The sequence below is a fragment of the Nicrophorus vespilloides genome, unplaced genomic scaffold (assembly GCF_001412225.1).
Source record: "Nicrophorus vespilloides isolate i.1.1-1 unplaced genomic scaffold, Nicve_v1.0, whole genome shotgun sequence".
NCBI lineage: Eukaryota > Metazoa > Arthropoda > Insecta > Coleoptera > Silphidae > Nicrophorus > Nicrophorus vespilloides.
Genome location: NW_017098360.1, coordinates 16387 through 28897, shown reverse-complemented (window position 1 = coordinate 28897; position 12511 = coordinate 16387). Strand labels below are relative to the sequence as shown.

The window sequence follows — 12511 nt, the reverse complement described above, 5'->3', positions numbered from 1 at the left end:
CAAATATCTGCTAAAGTATAGATACATTCCTGTGCTCTTATCCATATTGCTGTAATACGCGTTCAAAGTTGAAAAATGAAATTAGAACGTTCGAAAAAGCAGTGTTTTCACATTTCATTAACTTACTCGAAAACTATAATAGACAGAATGAATCCAATATATGCATATGAAAGCTGAATATTTGGTAATTCCAGCAAGTATAGATACATTCCTGTGCGCTTATCCATATTGCTGTAATACGCGTTCAAAGATGAAAAATTGAAATTAGAACGTTCGAGAAAATTGCTCACTGCTACTAATATTCGCGCCTCCCCTTAGAGAGGGAAGCGCGCCTCACAGTTTGGAAAACGCTGGTTTAAACGACAATTATTATTACTTTCTTATCAATTATACAAATGTTATTTATATTTTATTTCCCTTAAAATTTTCATTAAAAAAATACGTTACGTTGCTACTTGAAATATATTCAAATATAAATTTGTTTTAAAAAGAAATAGGTCTTAAAAATAATAAAAAAAATTGCCTAGTTTTATTATATATGGAAAAGTAGACTAAGAAGTGTTCTCTTGTAATAAGAAAAGGAAAAAAAAATGGATATATAACAAAAATAAGAACGTTGAAGAGGGTATAGATTGAAGCGGATAGGAAAAGGGAATAAAGAAGGAGAACGCAGTGCGCGTCGTTGATCCGACCCTTATGTTCTGGTATCGAGTTACCAGGGTAACAACTGAATTCAGGCTGTGACGGCCGCAGGATCGTGATGGGGTGGGAGAGGAGTGAAGAGGGTGTTTCTCCTTCATTCAAAGCCTCCTCTCCCTGTTTATTGTATTACTTGTTAGCCTTTACACATACACATGGGGTTATCTGAATATATAGAGACACAGAGTATGCATGCACTTTAATCCACTGCTATTACGACCAATTCACCCTTATCTCCTCGGAGCCATCTCCGGAATAGTTGACAACTGTTCCGAAATATCGAGCGATAATTAATACTGCACTAACTGAATAAATGTCAAATTACTGAGCACGTACACATAATATCACGTTCTTCCACCAAGCACAATTGTTCAGAAAAGGCAACAGATTTGTAAGTGAGAGTTTAAATTTATCAATAGAAAGTATCAAAAAGGATAATTAATAGTCAAAATACACTAGGAATTAATTTGTGAAGAATAAAAAAAACACAATTATTGATGCATAAAATATGAAAAGTATAATTAATAAATGTGATTTTTTTTTGTTCTAAGTTTTGTAATCTCTTTTTAAAAGATAAACTTATATGTTCTTAATGATTCATTGATGATTCACCTCGATTTTTCTTCAAATTTTTTTGCAATCTTTTCGTAGATAACTCGACAAAAATATTTACTTTCTGGAATGATACATCTTCATTTTGTGTAGGTCTATTATTAACATTGATACAATACATTTATTTACTGTAGGTTGGAAAGAATATCAATTTTGTAACGTTGCTTTAATAATAATAATCTTATCAGAATCGTTGATAACGTTCGAGATAAGAGATTGCGTTTGGGTTGAAGCGTGAATGTTACATACGGATCATTAGTAATTATAAAACCGAAAATGTTTTGGTCCGCATTATTTATATTGGCCGTGGGTTTTACCACCGTTTGGAGTGATGAAGACACGGAAAAGTCACCGTTTTGCGATGTATGTGAATGCAAGGAGAAATATGTGGATTGTACATCAACTTACGATTCAAGCACACACGGTGAGTAATTTGTATAGAAAAAATAGTGCAATAGGTAAATCAATGCAATTTACAGCCGTGTACGAATCAAACTATTACATGAACGATAATAATGTGAGCTACGGTATAGAAACGTTGATTTTGAGTGATAACTCAATGAACAAGATCGACTATCAATTTCCGAAGAGCAAATTGAAGACGTTGGATCTGTCCTTCAACGAAATTAGGAAAATCAGAGGAGAGGCTTTCGCAAATCTGCAGGATATGGTTGAATTAGACTTAAGTCATAACAATATAGCGTCTCTCACCTCAGAAACGTTCAAGGTATGTTTTTTATGTAATTAATTTATAAGTTGTTACTTAGCCCAGTGGTTTCCAAACTTGATGTTACTACGCCTCCCCTCCCCCTCCATTTCATAAAAAGAACGCGTATTACAGCAATATGGATAAGAGCACAGGAATGTATCTATACTAGCTGGATTCCCCAAACATTCAGCTTTCATTTGCATCTTTTGGATTCATTCTATCTATTATAGTTTTCGAGAAAATCGACAAAATGTAAAAACACTGCTTTTTCGAGCATTTTTTTAAATTTGAACACGAATTACAGCCAAACGGCTAAAACCACAGTAATATATCGATACTTGCTAGATTCCCCAAACATTCAGCTTTCATATGCATATATTGGATTCATTCTATCTATTACAGTTTTCGAGTAAATCTGCTTTTTCGAACGTTCTAATTTCAATTTTTCAACTTTGAACGCGTATTACAGCAATATGGCGCGCCTCACAGTTTGGAAAACGCTGACTTAGCCTTCGCTTAGTGCAATCGGTTAGTCCGGGATCTGATTAATTCATAAACAAGAGATTGGACTGATCGAAACAGCACTATGTGAGGAATTACATAATTTGTGCAGTAAGTCAACTAAAAATTGTAAATAAAAGATAATGATTTTAGGGTGTTCGTTTGGACGGATTCGATTATCCTTTGCGTTCTTTGAAGACTCTTCGTTTGGGGCACAACAAAATCACCAGTTTGCATTCGGAAGTTTTTCAGCATATCGACAGACACATTGTGAACGTTTACATGAACAATAATCCGATGAGCGTAATTGATGAAGGCACCGAACAAGCCTTCAATACTTTGGTCTTCATGGAGGTAAAGTCCTTGCGTGTGTGAAAAAACAAATTAATTTTAATAAATTTTGTAGATTTTGGATTTGAGTGAAACGGGATTGAAGATGTTACCGAAACACTTTATTTACACGCCGTCTCATCTCTCCTTCTTGAACGTATCTTTTAATAACATTGGAAACGTGACTGATCTTGATTTGGAGGAGAGCCACGTTCTGCATACTTTGGATATATCCGGAAATCCGGTTGTGAATATCACCAAAGAAACGTGAGTTTTTTCTTCTTGTTGTTGCAATTCTTGTTTCAATGTTGTTTATGATTGTTACAATTGGCAGGGCTTTTCCGCAAGTGAGTACTCTGAAAGTGTTGTATATGAATAAGATGGATAAGTTGGTGGAGATTGGAGAGAACGCGTTGAGCGGTTTGACTGGATTGGAAGTGCTGCATTTGGCGCACAATCCCAATTTGAAAACTATTCACCACAAGGCTTTCATCACGATCGAGAAAGACTCGGAAACGCCCATAGTTCACAAATTATCTAAGGTAAATAAACGTATTTGTTTGCTCATCGATGAATCAAAACTAATGATTGATGTCGTTTTTTTTTATGTACAGCTTTACATCAACAACAACATGTTGGCCCATCTGGATTTGGAGCTGAATTGGGATGGAATCGTCGATATGGATATCAGGAATAATCCGTGGACTTGCGAGTGCGAGAACCAATGGCTCATCGATGTTTTAATGCCAATTTACGAGAAGATCAATGCTACACAAGCTCTTGAAGTCAAGTAAGTATTCTTAAAGTTATGATGATTAGAGGATGAGGATTTTACTTATTTATATGTTTTAGATGCGGTGCTCCAATCGAAATGGAAGATATGTATTTCCATGAGCTGACAGAGAAACACAGTTTGATGAGGTGCTTGGATCTGTACGGTAATCGTCCTGAGAGGGACGGAACTGTGCTGGTTTGTTTGCTGCTCGGTCTTCTCTTGGGGATTGCTGCTGCACTCTTCGTGATGTACGCTTATCAGAGGCATTGGTTCGGATTATGCGATAAATCCCCGGCCGCATTCTCGAGGCAGTTCTACGGAAGAACAAGGACCAACGAGGACGTCGACATATATTAATCTAAATATTAAGTAACTACGATTATCCAATCTAATCTCCAATCGTCGAGAGTCAACAGTGAATTAGTTGCATCACTTTAAAAAAAATAATGCATATTTGTACTAAACATAGTGAGCGTTTTGTATTATATTTATACTTAGTTTATAGTGATGAATGTTTAATTAAATAAAGTGTATCTGTTACAGTTTCAATTTATTCGCTTTGTTAACTTTACTCATGACTTTACTTGCAGATTCGATTAACACGAAATTTATTTATATGGCAGTGACATTTTTTTTTTGGTATGAAAAAAAAACTGCCTGTTATGTGGCTACCGATAATACAACGATTAACCTTTAAGTCGAGTTGACCTTTAGCGTTCGCAAAGAGCCCATCTTGCTTCAGCGCGTTAAATTGATTTTGAGCACTTAACCGTGTAATCGCGCTAAATATCTTTATTGCCAACGGAAAGATAAAATGAAAATCAAATTACGTAACGAAATCAATTCAACGTTTCCGCAAATTCGTACAAATTCCTGTAAATAATTTCACGACTCGCCGGAAACCAATCCAAAAGGTACTTCCATTCAGATCTTTTGATGGATAATATCAGAGATATTGTGAGCGATCTGTAGGTCTTTGGGTAACCGATGTTCTTCAATCCGGGAACTTCGCCAAAAGATTGGTCTTGTTTTAAGATTAAGCAAGTCATTTTCTCTTTTTTATCTGAAATTTAATCAAAATTATCTCATTTTTTAATGCAGTAAACAGTTGTATACCAATAGCTGCAACGCATCCTTCTTCAATAAAGTAAATCGTACCATTCTTATCGCCGCATTCGACTATGATTTCGCCAGGTAAATAGTAATGCGAGTGAAGATGCAATAAAAGTTGTCTCAAGAAATCGACGTGGGCATCGGAGAAAATGGTGTGGTTGACGAAATGCTTTCCGTACATGGTGAGCATATGGTCTTGCTTGATGTAGACTGGGGCTTCTTGCAACAGTTTAGGTAAGAGCTCTCCATTTTGCTTCTTGTAGATGAACATAAGATACTCCCAAGTTTTCGTTACTATTGGCGGAGATACCTGCTGCTTGGAGCAATAGTTTTTGAACATCTGCGCTCTGATCTTGTAGATGTGGATGTTGTAGTTGTTGGTGAGCAACATTTTGGAAAGGACCACGGTGAGATAGGTCAAAAGGAAGAAGCAAATGACCAGCACCAGCAAGTTGCCGAGTATCCGATGGAAGCTTATTATGGATACGGTATCGATGATACCGGTTGTGGTGAAGACGTTGAAAACGTGCAGATACACGCTTAAGATCTTCGATTGTGTGACGACGGCGCCTTCTTCCTCCTCTATCGCGTACCTAGCCCACCACCAAACATTGAAGATCACTTGAAGAATGAACAGAGGCAGATAGAACAGGAACACCCACTGGATGTGCTTGGGAACGTTCCCTTTCTTCACGAAACAAGTGTAATATTCGAGCAGGTACAGGATTCGCAAACATTTGTGTATTGTGAAACAGCCTTGTTCGTAACAATCTCTGAAAGAAAACAACAACAACAATGATTACATGTGAAGTGTATAGAGTGTTAAAGATTTACTTGTAGAAATACTCGTGGATTAGGTAGAACGGTATATTGGTGAGCATTGCAATGATGAATCTGAACGATTTAAAGTATCGCTTCAGGATTGGTTTCAGCTTCAAAATAGAGATTCCCGACTCCGGTTCAGTATAACTAACCATGCTCTGTATGTACATAGCTACGACGAAGTAAACGTCCGTTAGAACCCAACTGAAAACCATATTCTTTTAGTAGATTATCAAATACTAAAAATGAAAAAAAAACAAACTATAATAAATTGAATTCGCCAGGATATATAGGCGAAATGAAGAGAGTGATGAAGCTTGTGATGGTGGCCACGTGGACGCAGGTGATGTAATCGAAGATCATGTAGTAAACGCAATTTTCCCTGATTATTGCCCCAGTGACGAAACGGAAGGAGCGGGAGGAACGAAATGAACCCACCCCACTTTCCCGCTCTATTTGCTTATCTTCAACGAACTCGCTGTTGACTGCAATCAACTTCTCAACGCGAATCCTCACCAGTGGAAACATATCGATAATTTCGTGGAAAAGCTGCGAATGTATGCACAATATCCTCGTGTGAACTAAAGCTTTCACTGATATGGTCTGTCTCGTGGAACCTTACAAAACTTAAATTTACACCAAAATTCCAATGGATTAATACCACCTTCTTACCGCTCCGTTTAAAGCAACCAAATGTTCCGCCAGCTTTTAGAGCGCACATGATGTGTCCGGCCAACGAAATTTCCACCTTCCCTTTACCAACAATATAAACCATCTGCTGAACGTCGTTGCAACGAATAATATCCGCATCCTTTTTGTAATCGTATTCCTCCAGATGAGGCACCAAAAGACGCATAAAGCTCTCATCGACTTCATCAAAGAGAACGCTGTTGTTCAGTGCGTCTCTATTTAGAGCGCAGAAGACGTCGTGTTTCAATTTGGGATAGAACCTTCCGAAAATCACCGACGGAACTTCGCCTTTGCACTTCTGCCAAATGTTCTCGACGTGAGCTAGTATCTCATTCCTGGATTTATTACCAACACATTTGTCTTTAATAAATCGCATGTAATTCTTAATCGAATTCTGATGAGCGACGAGTTTCGTATCTTCGAAAATCTAAAATTTTCAAAAAATTACCACCAAAGTCTGTTAGTTTTAACAATTTACGTAATATCCAGTTAGGAAGACTTTGGTGATCAACTTGAAATGTATGATAATAACGCTCATTATTAAAAGGACGACGTAATCGTTGTCAGTGTAGACGCTGTTCTCCTTGCTGATGGATATAGCGAAGATCATGTACATGCTGATGATCAAACCTTTAAAACCGGTGAAGTTTTCATCGCTTCTCATTTGAACGGTAATCCAACTATTCGATGGACACAGGTACAAGTCATTGTTTTGTAGGAGGCAAGTCATCAGCAATCTGAAGATGGCCAATTGCGCTACAAAATCGAAATTAATAGTAAATTCTCCATAATCTTGAAAGATCTCATACTTATTAAGAAAAACGCTAAAATTGTGTGCATCACGTGTCTAATTATTGCGGATTTCTTCGTGGACCAAACTGTTGTCTTGTACTGAACCAACGCGTAAAATCTGTACAACTGGACGGGACGCGTCAAGTAGAGGATGATGTAATGTGCGGAGAGGAATCGCTTCTTTCCGAACAACATATTTATCTTGAAATACTGTATGGGGAATGAGGAGTAGATGTCGGTGAAGAAGGTGTGGGAAAGGTAATGCTTGTAGGTGCATCTGGCGTCCGTCACTTTCAATCCGTATTCGTTGTAGTACTGCAGATGCGCCTTTATGTACATGTCCACAAGGCTGTACAAGTAATAGAAGTAATGCATGTAGTTGCAGTAACCCTCTTCGTGGCACCTGGACAAATCGTAATCGGTGAAGACGTAGAGCGAAGTGCAGTAGAATATCATGAAGATGCTGCGAATCCATTCGTAGATTTCGTAGGAGCGACCGTTCGGGTCGTACGTGTCCCACAAAATCTTCTTCATGAACTTCACAAACTTCGTTTCGGTGTGAGCTATAGTCTGCGTGGCGCTACCATCCTCGTTCACCAATTTGTACGTGAACGTATCCACTTTTCCCAACGAAGAATACATACACGACAGATCCACGCTTTCGTGCACTCTGTTCAACATGTTAAAATTATCCGACATGTGTTTGCTCATTGTATTACTTAGCTTAAAATCAAATTAATCAAAGACAAAATTATGGCCTTTACAAACTATAATTAGTTCATCAAATATATCAATTTTGAAGAAAAAAGTATAGTTTAAGATTAACTTACTATTTGATTTTCTTCTGGAAACATCTTCATGATTTTTCTGAATTCGAGCACGGATATTGCCATCAGCTGGACGGCAGTCACCGTCTTCACATTGATGAACGATGGAACGTCGTGGAACAGCGACAGAGGTGGAAACAAAGTGTACGCCGTCCTCTGATCCACGAAATTCTTTTCTTTATCACCAGGAAGATTCGACTCAATCTCTATATAACCTTTCATCACCACGTAGAAATCAAAACACCTCTTGTTCACTTCACATATGGTATGTCCTAGAAAAAATCCATTAACATTCTTAAAAGAAATAAATTTAAATGAATAAACCGAACCTGGAGGAATGACGTAAAAATTGACTTTCTCAGAGAGAATATCTAACAAGCGAGGATTGAACCAGCAGAACAGGTCCATCTTCTTCAGGTGATTCACGACGTATCCTTGTCGAAGCCTGTACTTGAGATAGTGCGATTTCTGGTCCAAAAGTAAAGCCAAATCGTCGTAGATAATGTTTTTGAATAAACTGTACTGAAGTTTGGTGTATTCGAAGATCATATTTTGGTACGGAACGATTTCACGCCTATTGCGAATGAAATCCTCTAAAAGTTTCAGGTAAACGGTGAAGTTGTGATTTCCTTCTTGCGATAAAGCTGAAGTGGCGCTCAATTGAACGTAACAGATGATGTTCATGTAGAAACCAGCGACGACCGTCAAATGGAATACGATAATATCAATGGTATTCGTGTAACTGATGGTTAAAATGAAGGCTTTGTAGTAGATGGAAAAGACTCGGAAAGTGAGCAGAAGCTTCTTGTTGACTAGATTATTGTACCAAAATTTATCATTGTAGAACCACCTGGATTTCAATTAGAAAAATAAAATATTTTTTTTTTGTACACTTGAAATTTATACCAAGATGTTTCATTGCAATATCCCATGAAGCAGCATGAGAGGTAAGTGATGCAAATGAATATGATAAGGATTATCATGTGGATGCAGATGAATTTGCAGAATTTCTGCATGATCAAATGCGAAGTCATCGCGTTCTCTCTGTCGACGAAGAAGTTTCGGATCTTGTAAAGTTTGAGGAACTTCGGTATCCTGCACATAATTACGACGTGATAGGACGTCCCCAATATTCGAGCCATGTAATCGTATGGTATACTCGCAGCTACATCCACTATGAAACTTATCTGTTTGCTGCGTAGAATGAAGACTTCCGATGGTTTCGTCACTAAAACGTTTTTAACCTGAAATCATAGAATCAACGAGAAACTTATGGAAATGAAATTGTTTTATTACCATACCATGATAGCGGTGATCGATTGAACGTAGATATCCAAAATGTAAACCATATCGATCATGGTTATAATTGGGTAAAAGTAGGGTGCAATTCTACCGCTGAAGGCGATCAAATAAAAATTAATAAAAAGTTGAGCCAAGATACTGGACAGACAGATGTAGTGTAAGAAAAGCCTAAAACTAGAGTTTTCATCCATGATAAAGGAGCATTTTCCTCTGATGCAGATGGAGTGGACTTTAAGCTCATCGAAAGATGAGAGGACTAACAAATTGAGATATTTAGAACTGTAACTGGGATCGTTTATGGGCGCTTCTCGACCCGAATTCGACGAGTATTTCATCACTTTCCTCCACTGATCCTTGATCCAAAATATGTGCGACATCTGCTTGGACTGGTGCCACTTCAATTGAACTTTAAACAAGTGTATAGTAAGAAAATAAATAAATAAATTTTGTTATAAATCCTTACATCTTTTGTACCTGGCGTATTGGATCCTCGCATCGATAGCTCTCAGCAAAGTCTTCGTGTGCTCCTTGTACTTGAGCAAGACGGTCCACAGCATATGGTACTCCAAAATGTGGAGCTCACATTGCGTCGCGCATCTTATATTCGCGTTGCTGAGGTTCGGTATAATGCAATCGATTTCTCCAAGGATTGTGCCGGATGAGAAAGAAAGCACGGCGGATCTATCGTTCTCTTCGGACAACACTTCGATTATACCAGCAACCAAGTAAATCATCTTCGATTTTATACGATTGATTTTGAAAATGTACTGTCCCTCGAGGTAAGTCACGCTTTGCATCACGCCGCTCAATTCCCGCTTGAAGCCGTCATCGAATTTGGTGAAGATTTGGCTGTGCATCATCGCTTCCCAATAAATATCAGTTGTAATTTCAGACTAAACGATTAATATAATAAAAAAAAAAGTTTGATAATTGGCAAAAAAAAATACTTGTCTGTAAGCGGAGAACAACGTGAAGATTTTGGGTTTCTCGATGAGTCCTCTGCGGCAATTCCAAATCATCTTGTAGTATCTGTTAACATCATCGATGAGAATCCTCGGTATATCCATCAGCTCCATGTAATTATTGATGTGCTTTAGTCTTTTTTCGAAGGATAATTTGAAGCGCATGTCGCAGATGTGCTCGGATATTAGAGAGCCCAAAAAGAACATGTATTGGACCACGAAACCAATGTACATTCCTACACTCGTCAGTATCTTTTCCAAAGGAGTGTGATTCAAAAATTGATCTTTGATAATCGAATCATAATTGTTTTGTTAATTGAGATCTATAAAACTACTCACTTATAGAATTGTGGATTTGAAGACCGAACGCGTAGGTGTAGGTAATAATGAACCAGGTCGTTGGTTCCAAATTCTTTACGTCGAAGCTGTAAGAAAGGGTGTAGACCCAAGTGATCGGCGATCTTCCAGGATAAAGTAATGCCTCCTGTTTGATCCCCACATTTCGATACTGATAGAACATTGTGGCGATGAAGTGCGAGATTATAGTGGACACGATGAAGTGAAACACGATCAGGCACTTCTTCTGATCGTAGCTAGGATCTTCGCGTATATTCTGCAAATCTACCGTTAATTCAAATAAAACCAAAATCGAAATAACTAACTAAATAGTAATACAACATTCGAAAGATGCGAATCATCTTCAATGAATTATTTATAACATCAACTAAATACAGGTGAGGTCTGTCCTCCCACATGAATCTGTTCATTAGCTTAACCATTCCTCTAACTGGTATGATTGAGATTATATCCAGTAGTAAAATTAACAGCGCGATTGGTTTATTAATTCTCTTCTTTCGATGATTGTGCATCAACCTACAACACGAGTTATTAAAACAGTTTAATGTAAACGTATTAATAATACCTATGAAAGAAAAGCAAAGTTGTGTGGAATATGTAGAACATCTCGACTATATACACTAAATACATGTGATTCGAATCCGTCACGTTGTAGCCCAATTCGTACGTGTAAATGTGGCACGAAATGAAGTTTATGATGAGAAATGAGATTGTGATGTAATAATTGTAAGGGAGAAAGATGATGTCTTTCCACGAAGGCAAGTATTTTACGTTGTTCTCAGTGATAATCAAATCTTCGGTGTGGATGTCGGCTGTGAACTGATCCTTTCCGATGCGTATCCTTTTGCTCTTCAGAGAATATTGATCCTGAAAACATAATTTTGAGAATAAACTAATTGAAAAATTAATAATAACAACGATTTACCGCATTTCTCATCTTTTTGCTTCGCACTGAGCGAGAATCGTCCGCTCTTATAGAGAACGTATCCATTTTCTTTACAAAAGCGATAAACTCTTGACGTTTTCAAACGTAATTTCAATAATTTTCATTTCATTACGTTCACAGCAAACTAAGCTTTCATTTTTTTAATATGTGTTTACAATAACTTTTACTTTACTTATTTTCAGTTTAATTAACGTATTTTATACTAATTAGAAGTAAATTTATGAACGTTAATGTTTTATTTAAATATCTGAACTTTTCTAAATAAATACTATTACTTACGTTAATAGTAAAAAATTACATTAGATTATTTTCATTTTTTATGTTGAAGTTTTTAGAAAACGCAGAAATTCTTGAGGTTTTCAATGAATTTCAATAATATTAATGTTAACATTGTTCAATTTATTTATGAAATTATTGTTAAGGATTTACTCTTTATTTTCCAAGAATAAACAGTATAAGTTTGAAACAATTCAAATGAATCAGAAATGAAAGATAATTCAGGATTAAATTATGTAATTTTTGTCAGTAATCACGATCTTATTTCCAGAAATTGTATAAGTTAAATAATAACTCATTATGTTACATTTTTCCAAAAAAATATACAAAAAAATTTCAAAATAATATCAATTACATAATGATACAAATACTGTAGTTATTGTATTTTATATAAATTCGTAAATTTTTGCTGGTTTTTTTTTCTAGAAATAAACTGTAAAAATATGATAATTTTAGTGTTTTTGTCATTTTTCAAGATTTATTAAACTTTTTTTTGTTCATTTTCTTGAATTAAACAGTATAAGTTTTTCTCACTAATCACGTTCTTATTTAAAGAAATTGTATATCTTAAATAATTCTGGAATAATTTCGTCACTAATTACGTTATTTTGTTCAAAAAATATGCAAAGAAATTTCAAAATAATATCAATTACATAATGAAGCAAATACTGTAATTGATTGTTGGCATTTTTCAATTTCAATAATATTAATTCGATTTTGTTAATAAATTCTCAAGTTTCTGTGCAAATTTTATATATTCTTTTTCAATTTATTTATCTTATTTCTATTGGTTGAAAG

General features: G+C 36.2%; 2 protein-coding genes across 2 annotated transcripts; one reads left to right on the top strand and one right to left on the bottom strand.

The window, feature by feature from the left end:
* The first annotated feature begins 1515 nt into the window (after nucleotides 1-1515).
* Nucleotides 1516-4163, top strand: LOC108562251 (leucine-rich repeat-containing protein 4-like). The gene is made up of 7 exons (XM_017920524.1): nucleotides 1516-1735; nucleotides 1791-2038; nucleotides 2675-2875; nucleotides 2928-3118; nucleotides 3186-3393; nucleotides 3466-3641; nucleotides 3704-4163. The coding sequence occupies exons 1-7, from the start codon at nucleotides 1588-1590 to the stop codon at nucleotides 3981-3983; spliced, it is 1452 nt and encodes a 483-aa protein (XP_017776013.1). The 5' UTR covers nucleotides 1516-1587; the 3' UTR covers nucleotides 3984-4163.
* A 302-nt stretch (nucleotides 4164-4465) lies between these two features.
* On the bottom strand, nucleotides 4466-11482 carry LOC108562248. Its single transcript, XM_017920521.1, has 17 exons — nucleotides 11417-11482; nucleotides 11057-11358; nucleotides 10797-11007; nucleotides 10474-10747; nucleotides 10120-10418; nucleotides 9636-10065; nucleotides 9172-9578; nucleotides 8777-9114; nucleotides 8200-8720; nucleotides 7874-8142; nucleotides 7061-7766; nucleotides 6730-7007; nucleotides 6234-6678; nucleotides 5824-6178; nucleotides 5574-5765; nucleotides 4743-5512; nucleotides 4466-4689 (listed from the first exon to the last, which is right to left on the bottom strand). Exons 1-17 carry the CDS (start codon nucleotides 11480-11482, stop codon nucleotides 4466-4468), a joined length of 6087 nt encoding a protein of 2028 aa, XP_017776010.1.
* Between the last annotated feature and the right edge of the window lie 1029 nt (nucleotides 11483-12511).